Source organism: Dysidea avara, chromosome 9, assembly GCF_963678975.1.
Source record: "Dysidea avara chromosome 9, odDysAvar1.4, whole genome shotgun sequence".
Lineage (NCBI taxonomy): Eukaryota > Metazoa > Porifera > Demospongiae > Dictyoceratida > Dysideidae > Dysidea > Dysidea avara.
In genome coordinates, this window is record NC_089280.1 from 16,628,847 (window position 1) to 16,646,357 (window position 17,511).

The 17,511-nt window shown below is 38.0% G+C and overlaps 1 protein-coding gene across 11 annotated transcripts; it reads right to left on the reverse strand.

The window, feature by feature from the left end:
- Positions 1-2,330: 2,330 nt before the first annotated feature.
- On the reverse strand, positions 2,331-4,759 carry LOC136265712 (uncharacterized). 11 transcript variants are annotated; one of them, XR_010705694.1, is made up of 9 exons: positions 4,364-4,732; positions 4,103-4,309; positions 3,961-4,055; positions 3,663-3,767; positions 3,344-3,612; positions 3,255-3,283; positions 3,072-3,164; positions 2,594-2,658; positions 2,331-2,534 (listed from the first exon to the last, which is right to left on the reverse strand). XR_010705694.1 is itself a non-coding variant. In XM_066060619.1 (9 exons), exons 4-9 carry the CDS (start codon positions 3,671-3,673, stop codon positions 2,486-2,488), a joined length of 312 nt encoding a protein of 103 aa, XP_065916691.1. In that variant the 5' UTR covers positions 3,674-3,767; positions 3,961-4,055; positions 4,103-4,309; positions 4,414-4,755; the 3' UTR covers positions 2,331-2,485. The 11 variants fall into 11 exon arrangements, 10 of the variants coding, with proteins under 10 accessions (XP_065916691.1, XP_065916696.1, XP_065916689.1 ...); XM_066060619.1 differs by having other exon boundaries at positions 3,344-3,408; positions 4,414-4,755; XM_066060624.1 differs by having other exon boundaries at positions 3,072-3,204; positions 3,344-3,408; positions 4,364-4,747.
- Between the last annotated feature and the right edge of the window lie 12,752 nt (positions 4,760-17,511).

Below are 17,511 nucleotides of genomic sequence, written 5' to 3' on the forward strand. Positions count from 1 at the left end.
CTTGAACAAAATTATCCAATGTAGGCTGGTTGTCATCAGTTTCATATAATTCCTCATACTCTTTTCTATGATGATTTGTTTGCAAATGATTCTTTAAGTTCATAGTGCCACCACCATGAGCAGGTTTTTGAGCACAAAGCATGCAGGTAACACACTTCTCTGTCTCAGTGGGCACCACTTCTATTCCTTTCAACACTGAAATACTTCCACACTGCTAACTTCTGTCAGGAAGAGTACACAGCTGCTGTAAGTCTAGTGCTGGACTACTTATTTTTGTTTGATTAATTTTCCACTACAAAATGTGCATGTACACCAAAGAATAACCAGTTAAACTAGTTTATTAACTGGTTACTGGTTAATTGCAATTTATTTATTAACCGGTCAATAACCAGTTTTCACAGCACTACAGACCTTCTAGAGACAGGTGCAGAGAGGATGAAAAGTAGCCAACTCCATGAATGATTTAAATTCCTTCTGAGAGCCAATCAATTATCACCTGAGTCTTCTCTGCATTAGGTTTCATGCCATCACCAGTGTAGACAAATCCAAGCTGAGTTGTTGAGCTCATTCCAAAGTAGCATTTGCAGCTGCTGTGGTTAACTTCTGCTGACTGAAGTTGACCCAGGACATGTTGCAGGTGGTCAATGTGCTAATATAAAGTATCAGAAAATATGATGCAGCCATCTACAGTACGTGATTGTGTATAAACGCATGCAATTCTTAGAGTCTTTCAAGACTTCATCTAGTCCACCTTGGAATGTCTGAGTCACTCCACTTACCCATAAGGCATCACAGTAAATTCCCACAGACCATAACCAGGGCCTGGACAGAAGGCTGTCTTCTGAGAACTGCCAATATGCATGGACTTTAGAGATCAACCTTAAAAATTATTTTCATTCTAGTAAATTTCTGCTGGAGCCCATCTGCCCATTGCACAGGTAGGAGTCTTTTTTACTTACTTTATTAAGGTGAACAAAACCGTTGCTCTTCAGAACATACGTGGCTGAAACACGCCATGGACTATTGCTTAGTCTTATGATCTCTTCTTTTTCCATCTCGTATACTTAGTTGTGTACTTGTTCAGTGTAGTGAAAAAGGAATGGAATGCGATGGTAACTTCACTGGTGGGCTTCACCTATATCCATCACATGTCTAGCAACATCTGTCTTGCCAAGTTGACATCTAAACAAGACTTCATGATCCTTCAGCATCAACTCCAGAGTCAGGTGATAGGTTTTTGACATGTCATGCAGTGTCAACTTAAAAACCCTGTTGTATTAGACAGGGCACAGCCGTTATCAAGAAACTAGCATGTTTGTCTGTATGTTAAGCCTTTCAGACTGGACACAAGAGTTCTTACAGTAAAATGTGCTTTTGCCATAGTCCAGCAACACATCATACTTAAGGAAGTCACATCCTAGTATCACAGGAGTTATTAGGTCGTTGTCAACAATGAAGTTTTTACGTGTGTCCAGGCCATTATCAAGACTCACGGTAGTGAGTCGCGCGGCCAAGAAACTACAAAGCGCACGCCCAATTAAAAGACGCGCGGCTACTACTGTGAGTTATTTACGTGTAGGGCCGGTTTCACAATATTAGCCCTAGATTATGCAACATCTCTCAATAGATTTGTATTGCGTTACGTGATAAAAAAATCTTTAGGAGTCGTCATCATCATAGTTTTCTTGCGACCTCGCTAAAATAAAAAAGTAACCATCGCAAAATAAAAAATAGGCGCATTTCACTTTATTTCTCTACCCTATGTTACAACTACTGTCACGTTATACCAGTCAACATAGCCGTGTTTATATAGTCCATCTAGCACTGACATTATCCAATCCTGGTTTGCCTATACGCGTATTTTCTTCAATCAAACCTCTATTCCCTACAATAACTTTTAAAGACACGACGTGGACACAAACTCTAATGCCTGATAAACAAGTTGTGATAGCGTGCTGAACCGTAAGTTCCCTAGGGATGGAGTTTTAAGCAAAAATCTTTTAAATTCGATTTAGTGCCACACCCCATGCGAGCGTATATAAATCGCCAGTTGTCTTATGGTGTGAAGAACAAAATCACTAGCGAAGGTGCTTTAAGCATACTCTTCAATTGTCTATTTACATGTAATTTTTAATAGATTAACCACAAAGGCTGGTAAGGTGAATACAAGGCTTTAGGGGTTACCACCTCTATGTATAGTGTGTACCATGTAGCTTGTGTTGTGGCTTTCGTTAAGTATTATGCACACACAAATGGTGCAACAAAATTTTGTAATGGATTGCTCGGATGTGCATGGTTCGTGGTGTTGTGACTCGAATGAGGTTCGTGGTTTGCCAGTGACCATGTATGAGTTGGGGTTGTTCCACACAACTTACACAATATTCAAATTTCATGATGGCCATGAAAATTTCTTGCCATATGGTAAACATACAACAATGTGTAACAACGTTAATCAACATCACATCAAGACTTGACTAAAAATAGTTCAAACAATAGTGATGATTTCTTGTATGTCAGCATGACGATACTGAAACCTGTAAAAGAATAAGCAGGTACTGAAGTTAACCTTAAATTAAACACTCATGCAACTGACCTGGAACATCGGTTGCAACACCAAAAACACTTGTTTCGATATCTGATGACACAATCCAGCAGGCACTGAATTAAAAGAGAATGTACAAAAAATTAATATGCCGGGCTGTATCAATAATAGCATGGATAATCAAAATGAACAAAAATTATATCCCGTGAATGAATAACATAACTGTTGGGTAAGCATGTCAAACCTGAACATTAGGACATTAGTCAAACAAAAGTACGCTATCACAACTTGGTCATAATACAATGTTTGTAACACTGGACTTCACACTGGTTGCCCAAAAAAATTGTGCCATTCCAGGACAAAAGCATAATTATGAAACAAATAGTTACTACAACACAGAAGACTTACTGTTGCACTGTCTACACTGATATACCATAATTTAAAAACATAACAGGTGGGCATTAAATACAATACACTTAACATCTAGGTACTAGGAAAAAATCACTAACATCACAACATGTAAGCTGACCTGGAAATTAACACCCTTGATGCTACTACAGTCTACACTGGATATTTGTATGAACCCATCAACACTATGCCCGATACATCTGAGTAGACTGACCTGCAAATTCACATCACTAGTATACAGTGATAATTGATAACTACAAAAACAACAATTGTAATAATACAATTCTTCTGTACGTCAACTGACCTGAAATTCATGACACTCGATACCGAGACCTGTAAAAGAATAAGCAGGCACTGAAGTCAACCTTAAATTAAACACACATGCAAACTGACCTGGAACATCGGTCGCAACACCAAAGACACCTGTTTTGATATCTGACAAAACAATCCAGCAGGCACTGAATTAAAAAGAGAATGTACAAAAAATCAATATGCCAGGCTGTACCAATAAAGGATGGATAATCAAAATGAACTAAAAAATATATATCCCATATGCAGGTTAAGTGAGTAACATAACTGTTGGGTAAGCATGTAAACCAGAACATTAGGTCATTAGTCAAACAAAAGTACGCTATCACAAACTGGTCACTGATAATTGATAGCTACTAAAAGAACAATTGTAATAATACAATTCCTCTGAACGGTAACTGACCTGAAATTCATGACACCTGTATCTTTGTTCTTGCGTGGTCTCAACTTACATATGTACCATGATCACATTCAACTGCTAGTGGATAAACCAGTATGACCAGATGGCCTGCAAAAACCAACAAGCAGGTGTTAAATACAATACACCTAAAGCCTGGAATATGAAAAATATAAAATATCATATAAGCATTATTCCACACTGATATAGTAATAGATTATAGGATGTTGTGGAACTTGCCTAAACGTGTAAACTTGAACAAGAGGACAACTGCATAATCTGGACACTTGGAATTGTCCAATACCTGATGAACAAGTTGGTACTAATGACATTCACTTCAACATTTTATCCCAGCTGGTGAATCTCTTGTAACTGAGTAAAAAGGTTTTTATTTTCCACCTGTAACCAAAGTTCTACATTCTGTGGTTGAGTGTACATAAACTGACCTAGAAAATCAGTACGCCATAGGGGTATGGAAATGGTTCCTTTCCTTCTGTTGTGACATTACTTACAGCTGACTGGTAAATGATCATCGATGTCCCCGTGGACCCCAACAATGAGTATATCAATAACTTCACAAGTTGGAATGAATTTCCTTTCAACATGTGGTGGAATGAATTTCCTTTCAACATCTGGTGGACAGGTCAAAAACCCTATCGCACAAACACGGTGAATCAGTGTGTGGCGATATGACATGTTGCACAAACTTCACTCCTCGTTTCGTTAGCATTCAAGACCGGCATATGTCATAGAGTACCTCAGTATTCTTGACTCTTACTTCTTCAAGCGTTGCTCAAGCGATGTAGTTTCTCACGAGGGGCTCGAGTTTCTCATTAAAGTCGAGCCGATTAAAGCACGCCTCACCATCCAATTACATTCTTAAACCATTCAATTTAAAACCACGTATCACGAGTGTCCGCTTAAGGTAATTAGGGACTTTTCACGAGATTTCCCCTAAATAGATCACGTGTTAGTTGTCAATCCGGTGGATTCTGGTGGTATACATGGTTCAACAATGCGGTAAGTGTACTTTAATATAGTATAAGCTGTCAATAATTGTTTGTGCACTGCTAAACTAAGTCATTTTTGTGTGATAAGCATGCTTGAGGAAGGGTCTGGGGGACGAGACTAATGTTTTTACAACAGTTGATGATGGCCAGGCAAAGAACTGCGAGAAGAACTACTGTGATAGTGTGATATAGGGAAAAATTCCACCCCTATAGCTAGGGGCATTAACTAGCATTATCTACAACTACTGTATTATGTTGCCGATATGTACATCCGGGCCAAGAATAAAGGTGAAAGTGGTAGTAAGGCTCAATCCTATTATTCTGCTGAACAGGCAAGGGAGTCTGGGACTCTGGGGACATGCTCCCAGGAAAGTATAAGTACTACAACTTTTTTGTTTTAATTGCTTCAAGTATAAAAATTTCAGTCAAAAGGTGATGATCAAGGCTCTGGTCTTATGCACTGGTTGGAGTGGGAGTTTGTAAAAGACGGAATAAGGAATAGCGGAATAACGGAATAACTCGCATCACAACGAACGGGCATTTATATGGCTTATGCAATGTTAGGGTGATGAGCCTTATCCGCAATTACGTCACAAAGCAAAAATGGCGAAAAGTGTGGGGGCCTTTTGTACAGAGAGCCATTGGGAAGAAACCAAAAGCAGACCGTAGGATTGCTCGAGAAGTACGAAAATGCGTGTCCCTACATAGTAAGATAGGTAATAAGCCTCACCAGAGTTTTCTCATGCTTTCTTCATGTGGAACATCTCGAAATGTTATCCCTTCCATACAAAGTATCCCACTTGGCCCCCACACTTTTCGCCATTTTTGCGTTATTTTCGCGTTGTGACGTAATTGCGGATAAGGCTCATTGTACTGTTACAGCTGTGAACTCATCCTTCGTAGATATCCTTACAATGTTAGGGCGATTGCGTGTACTGTTACAGTTGTGAACTACACTGCTTCGTCGATCATAGCCGTCCTAGCGAAGTGATTAATATATGCTCTTACTACTACTGTATGTAGCTAAGTATCATTGCGCTAGCACAGCTAGAATATACAGTAGTTAGCTATTAGTTTCGTTTTAAGTCTTCATCCTTCCAGTGGAGGGATGAAACGAAACGGCTGTCACACCCCCTTTTGCTTGCGACATTGGTACCATACTTTACATACAGTAGTGGCTAGTAAGAGCTATAATCAAATGTAATTTTGCACTTCGTAAGTGGGTACTGTATGTTAAGTATGGTACCAACGTCATGAGCAAAGGGGGCATGGCAGTCGTTTCGTTTCATCCCTCCACTGGAAGGATGAAGACTCGAAAACGAAACTAATAGCTAACTATTGTATATTCTAGCTTAGTTACATACAGTAGTAGTAAGAGCGTATAGTAATCATTTGGCAGGTTATATAGAGCCGGTACCGGTTACACTGTTTTGCCGGCTATTTTTCCGGCAGTGGAGGGTATAATACTTAGAATGTTACGTGCATTAAAAAAAAACTTGTACAAAAAACCTAAGAAAGCGAAAAAAAAAGTTGTCTAAGCGAGGGTTCGAACCCGGGCATCCGTACTCATAAGCAATGTTTGTAACGATTATACCACCGGTGCTGCAGCTAGTCATATTATTTAGTTTCTACGTTATAAACATCCGACTGAAGTGACTTCTATATATAACAAGAGTGAAGAAGAAACCAAAGCTGAACCCTAGCCTACCCCTAACGCTAAGGAACTACTTTTCGCATCCCCTAAAGTTGAATGCTCGGGGCAACCTACTAGACGCGTGCCCTAAAGTTGAATGCTCGGGGCAACCTACTAGTGCCGGCACAATAGCCGTTAGTGTTTGCAAACCGGTACCGGCTTCGTAATCATTTCGCTAGGACATCTATATGAGTGACGAAGCAGTGTAGTTCACAGCTGTAACAGTACACGCAATCACCCTACATTGTAAGGATATCTACGAAGGATGAGTTCACAGCTGTAACAGTACAATCACCATAACATTGCATAAGCCATATAAATGCCCGTTCGTTGTGATGCGAGTTATTCCGTTATTCCGCTATTCCTTATTCCGTCTTTTACAAACTCCCGGTTGGAGTGGTTGCATCAATACTGCACTGTGACATCCTTGAGGGGTTAGTGCTGGCATTGTCCATGGCAATACTATTCCATCTCCCCAAGTCTTGATGATTGAGTCCTCCATTCCTTTCTCTGCTGCTCCAATCCTGAAGTTGTGACTACAGTCAAAAGGTGACGATCGAGGCTCTGGTCTTGCATCTATACTGTACTGCAACACCCTTGAGGGGTTAGTACTGGCATTGTCCATCGCAATACTGTTCCATCTCCCATATACAAGTCTTGATGGTTGAGTCCTCTATTCCTTTCTCTGCTGCTCTAATCCTGAAGTTGTGACCAAAATATTAAAAAATGGTTATAACATGATAAATTATTATGATGATAACAATTACAAATGTATTTATAGCTGTGTAGCAACTGTGAACTAGTTAGGCACTTGCAAGTTTAATTAGGTGTCTGAAGCATTTAACATGCACAGATATGAGATTATATTCGTCACATGCAGGCAGTAAAGATAGATTAACTCTAATAGAACAGTCATACTACACTGTAAATTCATACTTCCGAATTTACGGTGTTATGAAACAATCATTATTATGTTTGGATTTTACTGACTCTCCAAGACAATATTCTGCATTAATGTTAATTGCTCATTTCCAAAAAAAATTACCTTTTAAACCAAATGTAGAGTCTATCACTGACAAAAATGAGTGATATCCACCCCAAAAACACCTTCGCTGTAAAAAAGGCGCGCCCAAGAAACTACAAGTGCCTGGAACCCAATGTAAAAAAACAAAAAGAAAAAACAGCTCAGCTAAAGTGAAAAGTAACTGGTAACTTAAAGAGCTGATATCTGAAGCGGCCAAGAATACAATTACTAAAGTTTAATCCATGCAAGAACACCTTGGCTATAATACAGGTGTGTACATGAAAGCAACTGGCAACTGAAATGGCTGATATCTGAAGCGGCCAAGAATGAATGGTCATATACAACTAATCCAAAAATTTAACACTGAACCTTTATAATTCAGCTGTGTTCTATATTCACTCTTGCTGCATCGTAAAGTAATTTCTTTTAACTCTAATTGGCTGGTAATTTGGCCGCCTTTTTTTGCTCTATTATACTGACTATTAAAAAAGGCGGCCAAATTACCAGCCAATTAGAGTTAAAAGAAATTACTTTACGATGCAGCAAGAGTGAATATAGAACACAGCTGAATTATAAAGGTTCAGTGTTAAATTTTTGGATTAGTTGTATATGACCATTCATTCTTGGCCGCTTCAGATATCAGCCATTTCAGTTGCCAGTTGCTTTCATGTACACACCTGTATTATAGCCAAGGTGTTCTTGCATGGATTAAACTTTAGTAATTGTATTCTTGGCCGCTTCAGATATCAGCTTTTTAAGTTACCAGTTACTTTTCACTTTAGCTGAGCTGTTTTTTTCTTTTTGTTTTTTTACATTGGGTTCCAGGCACTTGTAGTTTCTTGGGCGCGCCTTTTTTACAGCGAAGGTGTTTTTGGGGTGGTATTATTTACTTGTGCTGTATAGTCCCAACTAGGGAGAGACTGCTTCAATCTGCATTAATCAGTTTAATGGATATAACTGGCTGTAATTGGAACAGACCACAGAACATGATGCTCCCAAGTTTAATAAAATGTCAGTACAATTCTCATTGATACTCTTAGTTATGTATGTTGTTTTCCTTGATATGGTTGGTGTTGAGATGACAAGTGTGTGTTCAACGATATGAACATTGTAGCGTATGAACAGGGATCCCTCCCTGCTTGGGAAGGGGAAGAGCCTTATTGGCTATTTCCCTGTTGTATGCAATTCTTGCCTCTCCTCCCAAGTTAAAGCATTTCACTTGTGATGTAACAAATGACCTGCAATTTCTGCCAATGTGTCCAGGTTGTCCACAGTTACAGCACACTCTACTGGCAGCATTGGGTGGTTGATTGACACTTAGTGAAGCAAGGTGTTGAGACATGTACATGTACTGTGGTTTCAGTAAAGTTGATGTGCATAAAAATATGTTTAAACCTAGCAATAATAGGCTATGTACCTAGTCATTAGACTAAAATGACTAATGACACATGCACGTGTGCATGGCCACACACATGGCTGTGACTTTGTCCGCGTGTGCAAGGTGCATGGGTTTTGATTATCTGTGTGTGGCATTTTATCCACACTGAAAAATGCATAGTTACCATGTGTAAAATGCCATGCATGTGTGAAGTTGTATAAGTGGACTGTACTGTATTAGATCAAAGCAAGCTAGGGTTGCATCCCGCCATACTTAAGTTGTTTCAATCGGTATCAGTAACTTGTGGTGGCACTTATTGACACTGACAGTCTGTGTCAATCTATTGCATACAAAAAAATCCAAGTCTCAACCTCAAATTACTAGTTATAAGTATTGGGGTTTAACATTTGCTCAGCAAATTTCATTGAGCCTGACAGTTGAAGAGCAGCATAAGTCCAATCATACAAGTATAAGAAAAAATTTGGAATTTTAAATTAGATTAGGGACAGTGTATAATGCTGCAATAAAAATTACTGAAACAAGCTGGATCGGAGTAGTAACGTAATGTCCAAATACTGTAAAACAATAAGAAGTGAATATCTCTACTGTGCTACACTCAATGCATAGTAGGGATATTCACTTCTTATTGTTTTACAGTATTTGGACATTACGTACTACTCTGATCCAGCTTGTTTCAGTACTTTTTATTGCAGCATTATACACTGTCCCTAATCTAATTTAAAATTCCAAATTTTTTCTTATACTTGCATGAGAAGTTTTTTTGCAAGCTCATGCATGACCACTAAGTATCTGCTGAGTTACTCACAGCACTATTATACTAGATTATGACATATACAATAACAACTGATCAGTGGGCGTGGCTCTACATAAGCCTGCAGACAATAATGGAGATGGATTCATGCATACCTACGGACTGATGAATGGGCGTGGCTACCATATGTCTACAGATAGTAATTTACGTAAGTGGGCGTGGATTCGTGCATACCTACACACTGATGAATGGATATGGCTACCATGTCTACAGACTGTAATTTACGTAAGGGGGTGTGGTTCACGAAAGAAGCAGAGCTACGCTATGACATGTAGTAACACGTCCACTTTTAATTTAGCACGTGGGTCAGACCCGAATAATCTATAAAGCAGGACCTGGATGACCCGACTCGGTTTAACACTGTTACTAAACAAAGACTTACACATTACTATATAGTTCGCTATGAGTTGCTGTCTCTGATCAATATCAACAGCAAGTCACGTACGCGTGTGTTTTTGGTGCAACCGGCGACCATGTGTATTCAAATAGTTTGATGCAATATACACTGGTATAGAAGCCGTACTATAGTCTATTAACACTCAGCGGTAGAACCTTGACTGATGGCCATGGTAAAGAAGGATAAAAGGTAAGACAATAGCGCAAGCATTGTATGCTTATCAATATACCAAAGGTTTTTTCTTAAGCAAACTAGAAACGTTTCTGCAAAAAAATTAGGGCTGTAGCTACTTTTCCGCTACACTTGACTGAAGGCATCAGGCAGGCGGGCGGGCGGGCGGGCAGACAGGCAGGCAGGCAGTAGAACATTCTGTTTAATTTTTTTTTCTCAAAATTCTGTAGCAACTTGATGCAAACGTTTCGGGTCAATCTGAAGACACTTTTGGGCTTGGTTTTACCCAACCAATACTGTCATGTCATCGTGAGGAAAAATCGTGGCAGGTTATTATATCATGGATTGCCCCCACACCTTCGATGTCCCTAATATACAGTACTATCGTACTGTATGATGCTGTGCACTTATCCCTTTTCTCTGTTCATGTAAGTAGTCAGCGTATTTCAAAAAGATTAGTTTAAAATGTCAAGAAATTCAAGTATCGTTCCTTCAACAAAACTTTTGGGTAGTTACATATCAAGACTCACAGTAGTGAGGCGCGCGGCCAAGAAACTACAAAGCGCACGCCCAATTAAAAGACATGCGGCCACTACTGTGAGTTATTTATGTGTAGGGACGGTTTTGCAATATTAGCCCTGGATTATGCAACATCTCTCAATAGGTTTGTATTGCGTTACGTAATAAAAAAATCTTTTTTCGTAGTAGTAGTTTTCTTGTGACCAGTATTAAACGTGTATTTAGACATAGTTCACTTTATTTCTCAACCTTGTGTTACACCTAGCGTCACCTTATACCAGTCAACTTACCCGTGTTTGTACAGTCCATCTAGCACTGACATTATCTAATCCTGGTTTGTTCATACGCGTATTTTCTTCAATCAAACTTCTAATCCGTACAATAACTTTTAAAGACACAATGTGGACGAAAGCCCTAATGTCTGATAAACAAGTTGTAAAAGCGTGTAGAACTGTCACAGGAAAAAAGTGACATTTCTGGAACAAAAATCAGCATGGAAATGTACAGCAAATGTAACTGTTGAATTTACTATATCAAACCTGGGGTAAACCTGTATACCATAAATGTCACATGTTGTGACATTTCCTAAACACATTGGAAATTTCATGTGTCTGGGCATTTCCTCTGCCAAAAATTTGACGTGTCGTTAGATTTCCTGCATGTATTCAGAAATTTGACATTTTCATGAAATTTCCAAAGTGTTTTTAGTCAACTTGTCTTTTTAGTCAAGTTTTTCAAGGACACATGGCATGTAGTGAAATTTTAGTCCAAGATTGTCACTCAGCTGCTGTCATACTTGACTACTGCAACACTTTACAGATTAGGATAAGGTCTCTGTGTAACCTTTGTATTTGGAAATGCAATATAATTATATGGTACATTATAGAGGCCAAGGACACATCATGTAAATTTCAAGAAATGTCATATTTACTAGACATTTCCTCCATTAACAGGAAATGTGATAACCCAAACCCACAATGAAATAATACCTTGGTAATATAGGTATCTTATACATTTTGCAAACTCTATTAGAGTAGGTAAGTTAGCTAGTTGTAATGTACTAATACTGTCTGTTCCTTGCCATTTAGGAAATGTCCATAAATGGAAATGTCATGTGTCCTGAACTGGTGGAGAGGGTAATGCACACTGGCACCATACTGTCCCCCATCCATACTGTGTTTAGGAAATGTGTTGACACATGAGTGCAGGAAATGTCAAGAAATTTATGAAAATTTGATCTTTCCTGTATTTCAGAAGTGTCAGTAAATTTCATATATCCTGCATTAGGAAATGTCAAGAAATACCATCAATCTTGCTATTAGGAAATGTCATGGAAATTTTGCCCTATGCTACTTCAGGAAATGTCAAGGAAATGTGCAAATTTCATGAAGACCGGAAATGTAAAGAAATATGGAATTTCTGGGGATTTCCAAATACCTGAAATGCAGCTTTTCTTCCTGTGTGTAAGTTCCCCTAGGGAAGGCGTTTTAAGCAGAAATCTTTTAAACTCCATTTAGTGCAAACAAGGTGTGGAAGTGTAAAGAACGTACAATCACTAGAGAAGGTGTTCCAAGCATAATTCTTGTTGCCACACCACACATGGTGTATTAAAATTGTTTCATAAAACTTCTGGTGGTGCTCAAACCAGCTTGTTACATAGCATTACCCACCCTAACACCAAGTAGTCACTCCCATTGTGGTTTTCATCATGCATGTCACTTAATACACATGTTACATGACAAAATATATTAAATTAATTGTTTGTGACATTAACAATAAAATGGGATAGTTACATAACCAGTTTAGTCCCATCACAACTGTACGCCCCATCCTGGAAATTCAGAAGATTATAATCAACTAAGATATGCTAAGATCTTACCAGGCCAGATGAATCTCATCGTCCATGTACACTTGACAATTGAGAACCAAAGAACACACATAACATTATAAAATTCCTCTGTCTATAAACTTACTTCCTGAATCTTGATCTTAGTTGCCAAGTTACGTATGTACCACTGCTAGTGAGAGAACCACATGTCATGACCAAGTACCCTGTACCTGTAAAATCGACAGGCGGGAATTAAATACAATACAGCTAAAAATCTGTCACGTTTTATGCAAATGACAGATTTGGGGACCTGAAAAGTCATCACACCCTTGAGGTAATACAAAATTTCTTAGTGTACACAGAATGACCTGGAGATCCACAGCGTCCTTGATGTTACTACAGTCCACGCACACTTGACAATTGAGAACTACAAAAAGCACACGTGTACATAACATTATAAAATTCCTCTGGAGATAAACTGACCCAAACCTTGATCTTAGTTGTCAAGTTATGAATGTACCACAACTGCTAGTGAGAGAACCGCATGCTATGACAAATCACCGCAAGCAGGCATTAAATACAATACACCTAAAATCTATGTCACTTATATCTTTACAAATGACACATTTTGGGACCTGGAAATTCATGACACCCTTGATGTCATTACACTCTACGTAAACTGATAATACAACACACCCAAAATCTATGTCACTTTTACACAAATAACACATTTGAAGTTGGCAGGGCAGTGACCTTACTAGTTACTACACATGTACAGTGTCCTGATTAGACAGGTTTCACTGTATATAATATTTAGTTATTTAGACCAGTATGCAATGTGGATTAAGTATTATTTTGTACAAGCATCGTACATTAGCTTACTTCTTTCACCTACACTTCCAGGACTTCTATAGAGTGACAATAATGAAAGTTATTTGGTCTGTACGAGTACACCTTCCATCCATGAGATAATTCCAAGCTGGATTGTACTGGTATTTGCTGCTACTCAAGTTGGTACCATCATAACTAGGTCTCAATGAATTTGCACTAGTCAGTGCAGACATCTGACACCAACCACATAAACGCGGTTAATCAGTGTGAGGCGATGGGGCACTTTACATATACTAGCCTCATCTTTCTTCACTTCTCCTTTCGTTACTGAACCTTCACTCCTCGTTTCATCACTGAATCTCCACTCCTCTTTTCATTACTGAACCTCCACGAGGAGCTGGGTACATCATTCTCGACTCTTTAATATCCATTCGACTTCTTCAAGCGGTGTAGCTACATATATTAAAGTATGTTTCACCACTCCATTGAAATCCAGTTACAATATGACAAATGTTTATCATTCGTACTTCCCTCTCAAGACATGGACTTCCATCAATAATTAATGTAAACCGCGTATCACGTGTGTTCACTTGAGGTGTTACAGGGACTTTCCAAGAAATTTCCCCTATAGGTCACGTGCTAGACATGGACATAGATTATATATAATCTATGACATGGACCACCATCAATAATAGTATGAATCGCGTATCATGTGTGTTAACTTTTCACTTGAATTGTTACTGCCAGGGACTTTCCAAGAGATTTCCCCTAAATAGGTCAAGTGATAATTGTCAGTCAGGTGGAACTTATTTATTTCCAGTAATGCACCATGGAGCTTGTGTTGTGGCTTTCATTAATCATTATGCACATATCATGGTGCAACAAAATTTGTAATGGATTCACAAGATTAAGTGAGACCTGTAAAAGAACAAGCAGGCACTGAACTTAACCTAAAATTAAACACACATTCTGAAACATTGGTCGCAACACCAAAGACACTTCCTTGGATATCTGACGACACAATGCAATCTAGCAGCTAGGCACTGAATTAGAGAATGTACAAAAAGTCAATATTCCAGGCTGGTAGATCCTCATGGCTTAACTATGGAGTGACATGTGTAATTAATGAGCACTAAACAGAATGTACAACACAATTTTCTTTTCTGCAAGACTTTTTAACACGTAGTAAGGGCAATACCAGCTCACCTACAAGAGCATTTCAAGAAATGTGATATTAACTTGTTTACATCAAGTACAACCAATATATGGTGCATGCATGAACATGCACGTACAGTGTTTGCACCTTTTGTGTGTGTCTTGTACCTGTATAATGTAAGCATATGTATGTAGTGAAATAAAAACAATAGTATGATGTATGTGATCTTTTTTAAAAACCTCAGCAAAGCATCTTGCTCTATGAGTGGCAAACCAAGTTTATAAGTTGTCCTCAGGACACAGTGGCCGTAGCAGTTTTATTCATTGAAAAGTACAGATTGATTGATATACTCTAATAGAACAGTCATCAAACAACATAGCTGAATATCTACATCTCTGTCTGAAAACACTCCCAGATCCCAGATGCAATCTCAGAGTTGCTATTTCAAGATGGTTACATTCCCCAAGATCACCTAGAAAAACATGCTTTGCAAATAAGTGCTTTACACACATCTTTGATAACCCTCACTCTAGCTATTACTTGGCCTGATCAGTAAATTGCAGTAATTTCCACTGGATCTTGTCCTAATAAAAATTAACAGCTACTATAGGATTGTATGTTATATGCTCACCACTTATCAGCAGATTTGTTCTTGGTTGCAACACCTCTACAAGGCAGAATTCATCATACACCCCTATGACTTCAACATCGAGTCTATAAATTATATAACTGACAAAAATTAGTGATAACACCTTTGCTGTAAAAAAAAGCACGTCCAAGAAACTACAAGTATCTGTAATCCCATATAAGCTCAGCTGTTGAAATAGACTCCATGAAATGAACTTGTAACTGAAAGAGCTGATATCTGGAGCGGCCAAGAATCAATGTTACTACAACTGACTATGATTACCAAAGATTTACCAAGTCCATGCAAGAATATCTTGGCTGTAAAATAGGCAAATAAAATTAACTGGCAACTAAAACTATTACAGCTGATATCTGAAGTGGCCAAGAATAAAAGTTGAGTTGATACAACTAACCACAATTATTAACTTGCAACATTAAATCTTGATCATTCAACTGTGTTGTAGAAATCCACCCTTGCTACATCCTAAATTAATTCTTTGTAACTCTAATTGTCTGGTAATTTGGCCGCCTTTTTCAATAGTCAATGTAAAGAAAAAAAGGTGGCCAAATTACCAGCCAATTAGAGTTACAAATAATTAATTTAGGATGTAGCAAGGGTGGATTTCTAGAACACAGTTGAATGATCAATATTTAATACTGCAAGTTAATAATTGTAGTTAGTTGTATCAACTCAACTTTTGTTCTTGGCCACTTCAGATATCAGCTGTAACAGTTTCAGTTGCCAGTTAATTTTATTTGCCTGTTTTACAGCCAAGGTATTCTTGCATGGACTTGGTAAATCTTTGGTAATCATAGTCAGTTGTAGTAACATTGATTCTTGGCTGCTCCAGATATCAGCTCTTTCAGTTACCAGTTCATTTCATGGAGTCTTTTTTAACAGCTGAACTTACATGGGATTACAGATACTTGTAGTTTCTTGGACGCGCTTTTGTTTATAGCAAAGGTGTTTTTGAAGGGATTACTATTACAAAATACACTATTCAAGCATAATGTGCTGTGGACTTATGCGATTCTTCATGTGACTAGCTCATTGTTTGTGGGATAACTATTGAGTGCAGTGAAGCTTTTCTAAGCTATGTAATTGTTAATCTGTTAAATAAAATTAATTATACAAAAGAACAAGGGCTTTTATCATCGTCATTGAAGCCATTCGTCTTCACATTGCACTGCTACTGCCAAAGTAACATATTGGGCTGAGTTGTCAGAATGCATTTATTAATTCATGGATGGAATTACACAAGTTATTGCAATTTGTAGTATATACTGCTAGAAATATTTCAAGCTCTTTATTCAAATGTTTGACACTTTATGTATGACCATTCAAAGTTTTCACCATGCATTTCCTATGGGGAAGCAATAAAAGTCTGTTATGACCCTTTCACAAACTTGTAATGAACTATGCACATGTCTGCTCTTCACACTTTTACTGTATTGTTTAGTTGGCTGAAAAATCCGCTTTTCTTTTAAACTGTTTTCTTAGGGCTCAGCCCACATGTACATACTATAAGCTGTGGTTATCTAGCTACATGGGTAAATATACATGGCACACATATATCACAAAGAGGTATGTAGCTATAATTAGCCCTTTGAATATTTTACAGGCTGGCGCTTATGAATTTATTGTTGAGTAAATTAGCCAGATTATGATGAAAATTAACTAAACCTACTATTGCAAATTTGATGGTGGTTTGTACCCTATAGTCTTGCTTATGTTACATTTGGTACTGTGATTATCATTTCCATTGATGTTCCTTTAGTAGTTTATACTAGTTGGAACTCTATAAACATGCCACCAGTGTGTCTGTTATTTCAACATTGTGTGATACATCATTTAGCTTTCAACTGCATGTGATCAGAATGGTAGATAAAAAATTACTTTCCAATGTTAGTGCTTGTGTGAATACTAGACTTGATGTCATGTCAGATACATGACAACTCATATTTTAAAATAGTTTAGTGGTGACAGTTTTTTGAATTCCATTTATTTTGAGGGATTCCTACTATTGAGTACTATCTTACTTACCCAGCTCTTTGAGCAGTTTTTAACTATTCATATAACTGTATTTTCAACAGAAACTGTACTAGATATGGGAGAAAAGAATCTGACACTAAGTTCTAAGAGGCGTAGTGTATTTGATCTAGTACTAGATGAGCTACACAAAGATTATATGGAGAAAAGAGAGGTTAATCAAGATGATGAGTGGCCACCTAACCAGCCTAGAACTATAGTTAATGTTGCTTTAATACACTACAAAGGTAGACGAACTCAACAAGAGTTAATTGAAATATGTAGTCGCTACAAAGTTGGCACTGATGCTGTAGACGAATTGGCAGGTGAATTGTCTGGGAAACATGACAGTGCCAAAAA